At 45.5% G+C, this 15,957-nt stretch overlaps 1 protein-coding gene across 2 annotated transcripts in view; it reads left to right on the top strand.

Annotated features, from left to right (window-relative positions):
* Positions 1-15,957, top strand: part of Mthfd1l (methylenetetrahydrofolate dehydrogenase (NADP+ dependent) 1 like) — a 185,740-nt gene that overhangs the window by 126,787 nt on the left and 42,996 nt on the right. For both annotated transcript variants that reach the window (XM_076859640.2, XM_076859643.1), the window contains 2 exons: positions 5,308-5,415; positions 7,740-7,892. In XM_076859640.2, the coding sequence (XP_076715755.1) occupies positions 5,308-5,415; positions 7,740-7,892 (261 nt within the window). The remainder of the gene's footprint in view (positions 1-5,307; positions 5,416-7,739; positions 7,893-15,957) is intronic.

Here is a 15,957-nt window from a genome sequence, read left to right as displayed (position 1 = left end):
TTTTTTTTTTAATATTTTTATTTGTTCTAATTAGTTAACCATGACAGTAGAATGCATTTTGACACATCATGCATAAAGGGGTATAATTTCTCATTCTTGTGGTTGTACATGATATAGAATCACACCGGTCATGTAATAATATTTGCACATAGGATAGTAATGTCCAATTCATTCTTTATTCTCCCTAGCCCCATGGACTCTCCCCTCCCTTCATTCCCCTCAGTCTAATCCAAAGTACCTCTATTCTTCCCTAGCAGCTCCCACTTATTGTGAATTAGCATCTGCAAATCAGAAAACATTCAGCCTTTGATTTGGGGGGACTGGCTTATTTCACTTAACATGATATTCTCCAGCTCCATCATTTACTGGCAAAGCCATAATTTCAGAAAGCATAATATACATTTTTTCAGTAACTCGGCCTCTGTGAGCCTGGATCACCATATACCATGAGTATAGTAAAACAAAGACCATCCTATTCTCCAGCTTAACCTTTAGGTGTCGCTCAGCTAATGTTTATGGTGTGCCTACTGTATGCAAGAGACTCATGGTGTGCCTTCTGTGTGCAAGAGACTATTTTCCAGAGCTGTACTAAGACCACATGTGGCTATTTAAACTGAATAAAATTAAGAATTCAGTTTCTTGGTTGCATTGCCCTGGTGTTGTTTCAAATGCTTCAATAGCCACAAGAGGTGAGTGGCTACTGGGCCATAGGACATTTCCATTATGGCAGAACATCCCATTGGACAGCTCTGATTTAAGTATTTCGGTTTCATGAAACAAACGTTTTGGAGATTTGGGGAGGAATTGATGTACAGTGTTTAGAGTGATATTCTTGATGAATATGAAGTTTAACAAAGTTTTAGTTCAGAGAAGCTCTGGACACAGGCTTTCCGCTGTTTGACCATGGTTTTCGGCTGTGTAGTATGTAATAGGACCGACGCTGCTGTTTTCGGGACAGGCTTTTGTTTGCTCCACTTGCACCTGGGCCCGTGCCTTTCTCTTCCCTTTTTTGCTTGTGGAGACCTTTCCCGTCCTTCCCTGGAGGCCCTTTTCGGTTCCTTTGATGCCTTGCCAGCCTTTGCTGCTTTCCGTGGTTCCCCTGCAGTCCGGGGCCTCCGACAGCAGGAGTGGTGTTTATGCAGGACCTCAGTCCTGCCCTCCGTTCTGTCACACTGGTTCATCACGTGCCCACTCCCTCCCAAGTTCTTCAGACACAAAGTCCCCGAAGCTCCGACAGTGTGACAGTGCTTGCCTGAGAGGGTTAGTGTTATTTGTTCGCTCAGCGCACGCTTGTGGGAGGCCTACTGTGTGCAGGCCACTGTGGGAGACCCCAGGCATATCAGGATGAAGATGTGAATAAATAGATTAGTCAACGTTCACAGAGCCCGGGGGAGCCAGGCCAGCAAGGATGAATGCATAAGAACTCATAATCTATTTTACCACATAATTTGTTTTATACAAGGTATCATTTGCCACAGAGCTGTTCAAGGGAATTTAGATCACTGGACCGAGTTCGGCTTTTTTTTTTTTTTTTTTCCAAAAATTATGCTTCTCTCCAAAATCAAGCAGAGAGTCAATAGGAAGTCCTCTCCTACTGATTCAATATAAATAGATGACATCCAGTGGAAGTACCTTATCAGGGCATTTTTTCATTTTTACACTAAACCCCAAAGATAAGTTAACTGATATTTTTATTTATTTACTTATACATATGAGTGAAAAAGAAACACCATCATCGGAATCCCTGAGGAGCTTCCTCCTTTGTGAGCTGAAGCACTTTATTTATTCAACACAGGGTCTCATGACCCAAGCTCGGGATACAGATGACACATTCTCTCAGAGTCTCAGGGGATGGAACTGGACATGTTAAGCCCCCAGGAACCACCTTCCTCTTCTCCAGGGATGGTGAACTGAGGTTCGGGTAGCAGAAGTGCCTCTGCCTGGGCTAGACACCAGTGCCTGCTGGACACAGAGCTCTGCAGGGCAGCGAGAGCGAGCAGGATCCACAGGGTTCGCTCCACGGCTGGCCTCTTCCTGTCGTCCCATACCATCTCGTTTGGATGCTCTGTTGTGTGGGGGTGGCTGCAGTTTTCCTAAAGAGACTAAAACCGCAACTCCGTAAATTCCGCCTGGAACCTCCTCAAAACGCTTTCTAGTAAACAGGAGAAAGGAAGTAACTTTGATGTTGACCAAAGATGCACATTTCCTTGAAAGGGTTGGAAGCTGGGGCTCAAAGGGACATTCGTAAACCCATGCTCTCAGCAGCATCATTCACAGATGGTGAATGGACAAGTCAAGTGCATGCACCGGAGCACGGTCACCCTCAAGGAGTGCAGTTCTGACATGGTGCCCCGGGTGCTCCTGCAGGGCACTGTGCTCAGAGGCAAGCCAGACACAGGAGGACCCGTGTGATTCCACTTGTAGGAGGGACCTAGAGCTGCCGGATTCCCAGAGGCAGACAGCAGAATGGTGGTTACCAGGGCCTGGGGTAGGGTTCAGAGTGGCTGTGTAATGGGTAGAGTTTCAGTTTTGCTAGATGAAGAGAGTTCTGGGGTGGATTGTATCAAGATGTGAATGTACTCAGCACCCCTGAACTGCATGCTCAGAGTGGTTAAGGTGGTAAATTATACGTTGTGTGTGTGTTATTAAAATTAAAATATTTTAAAATAGATACATTTCTTAGGATGTTTTCATGTTTAAAAATAAAACAAGTACCCACTCACTAAATCCTTCACAAGGCATCCAGTTGTGAATTTTTCCTTAATTATTAATAGAAAAATCACACTCCTTATTATCAAATCATAATCATAGCCCAGTAAAAAGTGAATTCTTTTCATGAAGTGTGTTATGAATAGCAGTATCTATTTCGGTGAACTTCAGAGGAAACCTTTCTTTCTCTCCACCCCACTGCCTCACTGAATAATAATATTACTGAAAGCCTGTACAGCACATTTGCCGTGTGCTTTCTCTCCCTTGCTTCAGTGTATGCAGTAAAGTGATGCACAATATTTCATCCTTATATTTTTAATTTTTTTCTACCACTGGGGTTTGTACACAGGGCCTGGCACTTGCTAGGCAAGAGCACCAGCACTGAGCTGTTCCCAGCCCTTTTTATTTTATTTTGATACAGTTTTTCAATAAATTGCTGGTCTCGAACACATGGTCCTCCTTCCTCAGCCTCCTGAGGAGCTGGAATTATGAGTATGTGCCACCACCATGCCTGGCTCACATTCGTATCTTAAGGATGAAGAAATGAATTCAGAGAGGTTCTGCGAGTTAGCCAAATTTAGGCAGGGTCCACATGGAAGCCATGCTAATTAAACAGGAAATTTGGAAATCATCATTTATTTGTCCAAATATATATTGAGGCCCTCCTAGGTGCTCCAGAGCTGTTATATCCCATCTTTAGGTAAACAAGAGATGATGTCTAACAGTACTGAGCTAGTACGAACATTGACCCTTCTACATTAGAAGTTGCTCTGGAGGTCGAGCATGGTAGCACTCACAACTGTAAGCTCCTCCTCCACTGAGGCAGGTGGTCACAAGTTCAAAGCCAGCATGGGCAACTTGGTGAGCCCCTGTATCAAGATAAGAAATAAAAAAGTGCAAAATGGCTGGGGACATAGCTCAGTGGTAAAGTATCCCTCAGTTCAGTCCCCAGTACCAAAAAAAAAAAGAAAGAAAAGAAAGACATTGCCCTTGAAGTTGACTTTTAGCCCAGCCTCAACTTTACGCTCACACAGTGGTTCTTTGTACCACATTCCTGGCACTAATTCAGCTTATGCTGAATTCTCCCAGAGTGGACAGGCCACAGCCCAGTGAGGCAGCTTCCTAAGTTTTATCTTGTTGGATAACTCTGTGCCCTGTTTCAAAGTTATTCATACAAATGTACCATTGGCCCTTGCCAAGGAAAGTCCCCAAGGCATGCCACAGGCTTCTGCTGCGTGGGTGACACCAATCATCCCCCAGTGCTCAGCTCAAGAATCATTCACCCAACGGGGAAGCCACTAACTGCACCATGCTGCTGTATTTTCTACCCACAGTAAAATTATGAACAATTTTGTCAAATGCTTTTCTTTAAGAATCACCTTGTCTGCAGCATATTCCCTTCTTAATTGCTTTGTAAGACCAATTTTGGTGTCTCACCAGCAATCTGCACCTAGGTCTTCCATCTCTCACTGTGGACACCATCTCGCCGAGCACATTCTATTTACCAGTATCTGGTCTTTTTGCATATGCTTATCATGCTGCAGGATTTCTCATAATTTGCTCGTGTGAGAATAGACTCATCTCTGATTTTCCAATAAAATGTTCAATCACATCAATATCTATATTAAAATAGTCTTTTCCTGCTCTTCCTCTCTTCTCTCTGTCTCTCTGTCTCTCTGTCTCTGTCTCTCTCTCTCTCTCTCTCTCTCTCTCTCTCACACACACACACACACACACACACACACACACAGAGAGAGAGAGAGAGAGAGAGAGAGAAACTCTTCTTCTATGAACCAGTATTTTGTTTTGTTATGGGGTTTTTTTTTTTTGTTTTGTTTTTTTTTTGGTACTGGGGATTGAACCAAAGCTGCTCTATCACTGAGCCATATCCTAAGCCCTTTTAATTTTTTGAGACAGGGTCTTGCAAAGTTGCTGAGGCTGGCCTTCAACTTGTGCCTCCCACGTTGTTGGAATTACAGGTGTGTGCCTCTATGCCTGGCCAGAACCTCTTTTTAAAATGTGCACTAACTATTGAGTTAAGAGACTCCTATTCTGATATATAAGACCATTAAAAAGCAGAGTATAAACTACATTTTCAAAACTCTCCAGTGGAAGAAAATGGTCAGCTAGATAAGCGCACAAAATTGGCTGAACATCTGAGGCTTCCTTTTTGCCAGTTGACTTCTGCCCTGAACATTCAGTGGTTTAAGAGTAATTGAAGGAGAAATAAATAACTAAGAGTGATTGAAGTGAAAAGAGAGTCTGTGCTGAATGCCACTGTCGCTGAGGAGGGACTCTCACAGGGAATTTTAAGCAAATATCTAAAATCTCACCACACTTTCTCTTCCTTCTTCAACCAGATTAAAGTGAACAACTTTGGCCAGGCGCTATGAGCTGTGATCCCAGCAGCTCAGGAAACTGAAGCAGGAGGATCACACGTTCAAGGCCAGCCTTAGCCGCTTAGAGAGATCCTATCTCAAAACAAAAGACTGCAAGTGCTGGGATGTACCTCAGTAGTGGAGCACCCCTGGGTTCCCTCCCCATTGCCAATAAAAGGAAAGAGAAGTCCTCAACTTTGTTGTCTCTGTGTCTCTCCAGCTTCCAATCGTGCAAAAGATAAGAACCATTGCCCAGGCTGTGTATGGAGCCAAGGATATCGAACTCTCTCCTGAGGCACAATCCAAAATAGATCGTTACACTCAACAGGTAAGAGTTGTACTTGTAGGTGAAAAAGAAATACACCTGGGGTTCTTGAAATACTCCCTTGGCTTGAAGACTGGAGGTGTCAGCCTCGCCAGCTGAACGAATCAGCCAAGATTGAAGTACCGTCGTGGGGTAGAGCGCTGACTACCTCATGCTGAGGGCATATGTCCTCTGACATGTGCATCATTTGACTTGAGACTCTGAATGTGTCTGTCGTGGGTGGTGTCACCTTTGTATGTGATACACGGCCTGTAGTCCACCTACTCTGCAGAAACATCCAACCAGTGCTTGGTTGAGCAGCTGTGGAGTCTGACGTAGATGGTTCTAGTGCTTCCTTTTCACATGAACATGCTGCCCGGGGAAGCAAATAGGAGAGCAGCGTGTGAAGATGGGAACATTCGGGAGTAGTTCGTTGGCCTATTGCCGGGATTGCTCACCAATTTCAAAGCTCCATCATCATCTACCTCTGGAAAATGACAAAAGTAAATTTGCAAGTGACCGTAAAGGTGGCCGTAATCCAGAGCACGAGCCACTGTCTCATCCTCTGTGGATAGGCAAGAGCAGTCCACTGCACTGCAGGATGTTCCACCATCATGACCAAAAGGACCATGTGCCTCTAATGGCCCCATCCAGGTTGGCATGACGAGATGGAAGTTAGAGTGCTTTACAAGCTTACTGACCAAAGAGTTTCATTAAGAGTGACATCGAGCTGGGAGCCGTAGTGCACGCCTCTAATCCCGGCAGCTTGAGAGCCTGAAGCAGGAGGATGGCAAGTTCAAAGCCAGCCTCAGCAAAACCAAGGCACTAAGCTGCACAGTGAGACCCTGTCTCTAAATAAAGTATAAAAAAGAGCTGGGAATATGGCTCAGTAGTTAAGCACATCTGGGTTCAATACCTGGTTCCAAAAAAAAAAATGACATTAATCTTTTTTTTTTTTTTTTTTAATTCCCGAACTATTTGTAAACCATATTTGTTATTTTGTTAAATACCGCCCGTGCTGACCATGGTATTCTCCCAGGTTTGGTAGGATGTCAGCAACTCGTTTCTTTTGGAAGTTTCCATGTGTGCTCTTAACTTCTAAAAAATGATTCCCAAACACTGCTCTGCACATGGTGTTGTTCTGTGATGAAATTTCCATTTGTATGCAATGAACTTAGTAAAATAAGGTCATTGTCATGAACTATGAGCGTTTTATCCCCATGAGTTTTTAATAATGTTACTTAGGACCATCATTTATTCTAATATTGAGTCTAATCTTTTTTTTTAAGTTTTACAATATCTTTTTTTTTAAGGAACTAATATGGTAATGGTATGACATTTTAAAAAAAAAATATTTCCACTGGCAAATCTTTAAATGGGCAAACCTTTATCAGTTCATAGAAATTATTTCAATGTTTGATCTTCAAGGTCCAAAATTATGGGCACCATTTCTGAAGAGCAGTTGTGATATTTCCTCAGCAAAATTCTTTGTAGTATATGCATAGGGCTTTCAAAGAGAGAATGCCCCACCCACTGCAACTGATAATACTCTGAAATGTTCCAAATAGTTTGGGGCCAAATCATGAGAATTCCTATGTGGGTTACCTCTGAGGATTGCATTCCTTTTATCTCTGCCTACCAAGGGAATATTCCTTAAAAGTTACGTGTCAAGTATGTGGTTGCAATTAATTAGCAAAGTCTCGAAGGAACACTGTGTGCCATTTAATCACAAGCAGGCTTCGCAGACACTGTCCTTTTTGTGAGACACCTCACGTGACTTCCTGCCCTTTCACCTTTGGAACTTGGGTCAGACATGGGCTTTGGTCCTTAAAAATAAGAGCCTTAAAAAAGTGACCTCATCTTAGTTCCTATAATGTAATCGCAGATCAAATGGCCATGATTCATAAACCAGCACAAAGGGTCCTTTGCTTCCTGACAGACTGAGACTGAGTGAAGGATGGGACTGAGAGCCTCAATAAGGAGCCCCTCTCCAGATTACCTTTCTGGGTCCTGGATATTAATAGCCTTGGAAAGTGCTTTCTGCAGCTGCTGCTGCCCCTGCTGTGCCTAAAAATAGCCTGGTTTTCCCCCCACACAGGAGCCTAGTGCTACCTTCTCTTCAAGAAAATTTCCAAAATAAACAGCAGACCCCCAGCCTGCCAAATACTGGCCACCCGGGATGAGTTCTCACCTTCGGCCTCTTGCTCCATGAACACGTAGGAACAGCAGCTCCTGGTGCACTGGGGTCTGAGCCACTGTTGCTATAGAGATTGTATAGAAGGCAAATTAGCAAGTACCAGGAGACCAACATTTATACAAATGAACATGTTTCCTTTCCTTTCTTACAGGGTTTTGGGAATTTGCCCATCTGCATGGCCAAGACCCACCTTTCTCTGTCTCACCAACCTGAAAAGAAAGGCGTGCCGAGGGATTTCATTCTACCTATCAGCGACGTCCGGGCCAGCATAGGTGCTGGGTTTATTTACCCTTTGGTGGGAACGGTGAGTCACAGGCTCCACAAACCCCGATGGATCAGTATTACCTCGATGCCTAAAGTCCCTGTGCTCGGCCAGCTCTCTAGAAATCATGTGTTAGGGAGTGATGGATAGTATTTGCTACTTCTCTACCAAAACAAAAAACGAAAGAAGGATGGGAGCGTAGCACAGTGGTAGAGCACTTGCCCAGTTCAACCCATAGCACCACAAAAACAAACAAAAACTCTCCTCTGCTATTGTAGTTTGGGCTTTTGTTTTCTTAGAGCAGGTGTTCATGCTCCATAGAATCATAAAACTGGAACCAGGCCAGTGGCACACACTTGTAATCCCACCAACTTGGGAGGCTGAGACAGGAGGATCACAAGTTCAAGGTCAGCTTCAGCAACTTAACATAATCCTATCTCAGAATTTTTTTTTTAATTTTAAAAAGTTGGGAATGTAGTGGTAAAATGGCTGAACGTTCAGTCCCCAATACCATGCAAAAAGAATCATAAAATTGATTCTCCTGGGACAGGGAAGAGCAGACATGGGAGAATTCTGTGTGCTGTGTGACCGATGGAATGGCCTAGGACAGTGCTTCTCAATCTTTTGCATCATGACACTCAAAATAATAAAGCAGAAGTGGAGAGGCTGCTCATGCTGAACTTGAACAAAGTCAGCCCAGACACTTCAAGAGCTGGGAGACCAGAGCCTCACCTCGGCCTCCCTCCTGGGCACATCACCTGAGCAGCTCTGGCTAAGAATATTAACGGGTCACCTGAGTTCTCGTTTTTGACATAGTAATCTGCATTGCTCTAGTGTGATCAGTATGTTACTTCAGGCTGTCGGTGGGGAGAAGACAGGAGATGAGCAGAGAAATAACAGCTTATCACAGCACTTAAAATCCACCATGGTGGGCTTCCCTCTAGCCACACAAGGCGGGCCCTCCCTTGGTTCCATCAGTGGCCTACATTTGACGTCATCTCACATGCAATGCTCCTAGATGAGGCGGGAAACAAAAAAACATTCTAACTCATTATTGTTACCGTCGTCGTTGTTACAGACTGACCTGAGCCCAGACAGAAATCATCCTAACAGGCTTTTTGCAATCAACCATGGGGCTCTGTTTTGTAGGAAATCAGTGAATGGTCAAAAAGTACAGAATTCTTCCCACACGAGAGGCACAGGGATTCTGAGAGGGGTGGGTATGAGCAGCAGAGGTTTGACCAGCACAGAGACATCTAGAGAGTGCTGTTCTGGTGTCTGGATGCCCTCAAAGCCTGGGGAAGCCAAGGCTCTACCCAGAGGAGGGGAAGAGAGAGGAGATGGCCAATGTCCATAAAGGGCTCAACCTCAGAGCTGGAGAAGCCGTGGGTTTCAACTCAAAGGCACAGAAGTACACAGCGTCCCTGCCTGAGATGGTGCAAGGCCCTGGCGTTGATGGGGCAGGAGGTGACAGGGAGGCTGAGAAGTGGGGTGGGCTGGCAGCATGGGACCCAGTTGTTAAGGATGTCAAACACCCACCTCGGGGGACTTGACCTTCATTCTGAGCACACTGGGGAGCCCTCAGAGGGTGGGGTTTTCTTAATTAGAAGAAGAACGTCGTAGTCTGATTTGTAATTTTGGAAGATTGCACTGGCAGCGATGGGGAGAAAGTTTAGAGAAAGATCAAGACCCAGGGAGGCAAGTTAAATCAGCTGGCGACCAAGGCAGTGAGGGTCGGCACTGCAGTGCAGAGGTAGACGTGCAGAGTGGAGGTGAGGCTGAGGTATGTTTTAAAGGCAGCTGTCTGCAGTGGGGACAGGGGAAAGGGACCGTTCCATTTTGGTGGCTCTGTATGGCAGTACCATCGGGCATGTACAGGATCCAGGAAGAAGGCAGTCTGACAGGGCCAGGGATGAGTCCAGCTTGGGCAGAGAGTTTGAAGGGTTAAGAGGAGATGTAAAATATGTGGCTCCATCAGAAATACAGACACCGCACTCTGAAGAAAGGAACAGGAAGGTGACCTTGTGGTTTTTTTGTGTGGGTTTATAGTGCAAGGAACCAAACTCTGAGCCTTGTGCAAGTGAGGCAAGCACTTTACCACTGACCTACACCCCAGCCCGACCTTGTGAGTTTTAGAAACACAGAGGACAGTGTCCTTAGGTAAGGGAAGGAGCAAGGCTAGTGGGTATGCAAGAAGGACAGGCTAAAGGAAGGAGCCCTGGAAAACACCGATCCTGGTACATCTGGCCGAGTAGCAGGAAGTTTGCAGGGAGTGGGATGGATGCAAAGACATCCCCAGAAAGTTCAGGGGCACCCGAGCCAAGCACCTAAGTTTGGAGATGGAGGGAAGGATAGCAACAGGGTCACTGAAGGGAGAAAGCTTTGAATAAAGTCAGGACTGGATGACATTTGAGGTGTACAGTCAGGTCAGCGATTGCTAGGATTGGGGTATTGGGGAGAGGGGATTAATTACAAAAGGCTTATGAATGAGCATTTGGGGATGATGAAAATTCCCCGATTTTAATTGTGGTGGCGGTAGTTCTTTGTGCGTTTGGCCAAACTCGACAGACCTACACACCTAGAAAGGGTGAATTTTATTGTAAATAAGTATATCTTTATTAACAAAAACGGGCCTGGTGCAGGGGCTTGCACATGCCTCCCATCTACCCAGGAGAATGAAGCAGGAGAATCTCTGAAGGGGTTCAAGGCCAGCTTGGGCAACACAGTGAGGCCCCATCTCAAAAAAAAAAAAAAAAAAAATGGATATTGAGAAAAGCCTGATTTTTTTGTTTGTTTTGTTGTTTGGGTTTAGTGAATTAATTTTTTCATTCTAATTAGTTATACATGACCGTAGAATGCATTTTGACACATTGTACACAAATGGAGCACAACTTCTCATTCCTCTGGCTGTACATGGTGCAGAGTCACTCCAGTAGTGTAATCAGACATGTATATAGGGTAATAATGTCTGTCTGCTTCTACCATCCCTCCCATCCCCACAGCCTCACCCCTCCCTTCCCCTCACTCCTCTCTATACAAACCAAACTTCCTTCATTCTTTCTTATCCCCCCACCCCACTATGGATTATCATCCACTTACCAGAGAAAACATCCACCTTTTGATTTTGGGGATTGCCTTATTTCAGTTAGCATGATGTTCTCTAGTTTCATCCATTCACCTGCAAATGCCGTGATTCATTGAGAAGATCCTGCTTTTTATGCCTTCGAGTGGCCATGGTGATGGCTTGCCACTCCCGGGCTTCAGTTGGTACAGGCCTTTGTTCAGGAGTAGGAGGACAATCTAGCAGAACAGGCCCAGAGGGTCTGAACCAGTAGGAAAGACAAGAGTGCCCAAAGAGAGAAGGACATGGGGACATCCCCCAAGCGAAAGTTAGCCTGATTCACAATGTGTCCTGACTCACCGTGTGAGATTCAGAATCCCACAGTAGCTCACCTAGTAAGTTCATTCATTCAGCCAATGTGCAGAAGGCCCTGTGCTCAGGGTTTCAGGGAGTCCCAACATAAAGATGCTGTCTCTGCTTCATGCAGCTCACAGCTGGTAGAGGGAGCAGAAGTGAAATCCCCAGGCACATGGTCTGCCTAAAAGATCATGAATTTGTCTGATACCTTATTTCCTTCCTGAGCACTTAATAATCATTAAATAAAAATCAAAATGTAATATAAAATCTTGGGAGCCACTAAACAAACACATGAATCTCTTTGTGCCCCTGTTGACACCGGCATATCCATTGCCAGGTAAAGACCTCAGCTGTTCTAGGAAATGAGAATTCTGTCAACCATGGATCTTGCCTGCACACCAGGACGGCTGCCTGCTCCTGATGTCACTCTCTGAATTATGACTAGTTAGAAAATGAATGTGTGGAATGTCCCTGGAGGAGCCCTCTGGGCCATTATCAGACGTCACAGTGCCCCGGCGTTCCTCTTGTGGCCACACACAGGGACACGGTGAGCATCAGTGCACTGTGGTGAAATCCTCTTGCAACAATCAGTGTAAAGAGAAGGAAGGAAGCGGGGCCTGACCCAGTGGTTCCTGGAAGTCAGGAAACCGGCACTGGGAGGCGGTGGCTGAGAGGGCTACTTTCTCCGACAGAGCAGGAAGCTGTGTGGGGACGGGGAAACGCACGAGTGGAGACCAGGATCTCCTAATAAGGCGCGGTATTTACTTTTCTTCAGCCCCACTCTGGGCCCTGCTGCTGGCTGCCAAAATGCCTCTGCTCTTCATCACCCATGTGAGAGACGGGATAGTAATTTCCTGCTGAGATGACCAAGGGGAAGAGGAATGGGGACATTGGGGGGACTGGCTTCTTCAGGTGGGAAAATTCGAGCAGAGTAAATCACTGTTACACTTAGCCATTTCAACACGTGCTGAGTAGAGTGCCCTTGAGATGCATATCTGTCTACCCACTCCAGAAGGAAAGTCCCAACGGGCACCTGAAAACCGAAAAGGCTCTCCGTTCTTCTCTGATGTTCACTCATTCATTCCTTTCCTCAGCAAGTCGTTGTCAAGTATCTCAGGCAGGCAAGGCCATGAAATCCTGTAGGTCTATAAGGGAAGAATCCCAACATAAGCAAGTCCTTCCCTGAAGGAGGAACTTCTTCAGAGTGGCTGGTGTGGGGAGATCACATGCAGAAGTACTGGAGGGCCCAACTTTCTACCCTCCTTGTTCAACTTGCTAAATATTTACTTTCACTTTCCATCTTTACTTATAGGTCACGTGTTTTTCTACCTTGAACTATTGCTTGACATTCTGTATAACCAAACAGTTACTGCTTTAGTTGGCCTTGGTCAACCCAATCTAATACTGATGGTAACTACTTGAGCCAGTAGTTACTATATGGTAACTACATGAACCAGTAGTTACCATCAGCAGCTTTATGAATCCATTTCCCTTCCCAGGGCTTCTGCATGGAAACTGGAAGTTTCCTGCACTCCTCAGCTCGGGGGTATCTGAGGCCTTGGCTACCATTCTCACATCCTTCTCGTGTTTTCTATATTTGCTTTAAGGTCGCTGAGTTTTCCTTCCTAAAACATCTTTCTTCATTCCTAATAAGCTTCTCATGTCCTCTTGCCTCTTTTGTATAATATTTTTCTGGCATATTTTTTCCAACTGATTACTGAAAACTACAAAATAGCACCAGGTTCTTGACCAGCACAATACCGCTTAGAATATCCTTTTATAACCAATAGTTGACCAGAGAGGGATCTTAGGAGGAGGAAGGAAAGAACACATCATTTTTTAAGGTTCTCTAGTCTTCTATTCTACAAATTACCCTCTTATGGTATGTTTCCAAAATCCTCTCAAAGCTGATGGTTTATAGAGCTCCATAAACCTGATAGTTTATAAAACTTCTCAAAAAAACAATCTCATGCCAAAAATATGTAGTAGGTGGTCTTGGTTTTCTGGCTACATTGTTTTGATATGGTCTTTAAGTTTGCATACTTTACAAAGCCTGTTTCATCATCTGACATAAATTTCATGACATAAAACTACTCACAGGGAAGCAAAGTATATGGAGTGATGTTATGGGAAAGTAAATTACATTCCATGCAGGAAAAGACCAGGGAGATGACATCAAAACCTTAGCATGGGACAGGGATACGATGAGCAGCTTTTTTTCCTCTTTGCTTTTCTGCATAGTCCACATCACCACCTTGGGCAGCTATCAATTTTATAACATGAGAGTACAGTCAGTGGGGAGACGATAAACTCCAAGTTCTCGGGGGAAGTATACTACTGGAGCCAAACAGTTGCAAGGGACTCAGAACACATGCATGTGCAGATCAGGCCCTTCTGTCACCTGTCCATCCTGTCACCTGCTCATCCCTGCTGTCGTTCTGTGTTTCCATGACTGAAGAGTTGGGACCAAAGAAAAGACAAAGATCTAGAACGCGCCTATGAGAACTGTACCCTTGCACATGGTTCTTCTGGCTCTGTTTCAAGTTTGTTCAACCCAAATTCTGCAAAGGAAGTTCAGGATTTTTTTCTCCATATGAATGGGTCCCAGGATGCTGCTTATGTACTGTTTTAGGGTGGAGAGAGGACGAGGGAACCACTTCTTCTCACAAGGCATTCTTTAAACAATGACTCATTTCAAGACAGTTGGCAAAAAGAGGTATCTGGCCAAGTTTGAATTCTTAGCCATTAATCTGTTTGAACTTAGTTTTTGGTGTGACTGTTTTACTTCATGTTGTGGCAAAGAGTGAAGCCCTGGAAGAACTTAGGGCATAAACTTTTTTTATTGACCAAGATGGGACATAAAGTTATGCTATAATGGGTGCTTAGGATAGCAATCTGGGTCTCGGGTTAACAGTCTCACAATTAGCATTTTTATGGCAGTTGGTGCCACACAGGACCGAGGTCAGGGTGTGCAACTGCAGAGAGACAGACTGCTTCTCTCTCGCAGACAGGTGAGCAAAGAAATGCAGGAGGTAGGAGGCGGGAGGCGGGAACAGTGGTAGAGCTCTGGGGCCTGGGGGCCTGCACTGCTCTGCTTATCTCTGTGCAGTTCCTTCCTTCCCTCTGTCCCCCCTCCCCCCCCCCCCGCAGTGCCCCCTGCCCTTTCTGAGGCACAGGGTGAAAAGAAGGCACTTGCATGCTGACACACACATTTTTTTCCCCTCCTGTTGGGATTGGCCCAGGCCAGACCCAACAAAATGTGGAAGTCTGTCCAGAGACAAGGGACTAAAGATCAGCAGCAAAACAAGCAGTTTATGCAACTGGTGTGACCTTTGTCTTCACCCTGGTGACCTCACCAGGCCACATCTCTACCCAGGTGCACCCCTGACGTCATCACCTGGCCGGACTCCGGAAAGCAGGAAACTGCTGGAGCATGTTTGGGGAATTAGTGATGTCATCCTCGGCCAGTGCTGGCAGTGCTGGGTGGAGAGTTACTGGACTGCATGCCGAAGGCATTGGGGGCCTGGGGGGGGGGGCATCCTGCAGAGTCACTGCCACTTGTCTCCCCTCCCCCAGACCCTGTTCAGCCAAGCTTACTTTGTTTTGCCCCCACTCCCTCTGCTGTGGAAGTATGTACTGAATGTCGAGTTGCCCGCTGGGTCTGATTCAGGTCAGTGATGAAGCTCTTTGCAACTCCGTGGGGTACATTCCCCCCTCTCCTTTAGAATCCCTGGCTGTACACTTGCTCCACTGGGTTAGACATGAAGGCGAATTCATTCAGACCTTTGTAGGTTTATAAATCAAACGCGTGACTCCTCACATTTTGCAGAGATTTATGGCCGGTTACATCGTGAGAAAATTAAACAGTTACTCTTGGAGTGAAGCTTTAAGTGAGATGTATAATCTGTAACACAGCAAAGGGCCCACCACGGGAGACCCTGCAGAACTCATTAGCCTGGAATGCCACTCAGGAGCTCGGCACCCGCACATTGTCAACAAAATCACCTAGTCCCCGTCTCCCCCTCAATTTCCACTTCTCCTGCCTTCCCACTCCCAGCCCCATAAGTAAAGAAAGAAACTTATAGCTTATTCTGCACAAGTCTCTGCAAAGGACCATCCTGTCTCCAGGGCTCCTTGGCCCTGATTTGGCCTGACATCTGCAGTCTCTCTGATGAGTTTAAAATGAAGCACATTTAGCCCTGCTTCACTGCACGGTGTCCCAGTGTCCTCTAACCCCATCCCTGAATGCCTGCCTGTTTCCTCTTCCCTGCTGGGCCTGAGTCCCCCTTCCCCACAGTCCTTCCTTATCTCTGCATCAGAACTTCCTGCTTTCTCCCAAACATGGCCCAGGCACCCACTGTCTCTGCATTAGATGGCCTGGCTGCTTTGCAACCACGCCTTCCGCCAGGGAAAGTCACTTGCGTCTGACCAAGAAAGGAGTCTTCCTGTCTTCATTATGCATGTTCAGGGGAGAGGAAGGTGACCAGCATGGTTCTCAGTTTCCAGAAATTATTTATCACATTGACAGGAGTAAAAAGCTCTGTGACTCACGGAAATGATATTTTCCTCTCTGGCACAGAAGGTCATCTAGGTCTAATCCATTTGTTTAGAGGATCTGTTCTCCCCGATTTGATGTGCAAAATTATTTTTAGCATAAGTATAAAATTACTCTCAATGAAATCAGCCTCA

This window comes from Callospermophilus lateralis, chromosome 6, assembly GCF_048772815.1.
Source record: "Callospermophilus lateralis isolate mCalLat2 chromosome 6, mCalLat2.hap1, whole genome shotgun sequence".
Taxonomy (NCBI): Eukaryota; Metazoa; Chordata; class Mammalia; order Rodentia; family Sciuridae; genus Callospermophilus; species Callospermophilus lateralis.
The sequence above is the reverse complement of the archived record's forward strand: the minus strand, read 5'-3'. Positions and strand labels throughout refer to the sequence as shown.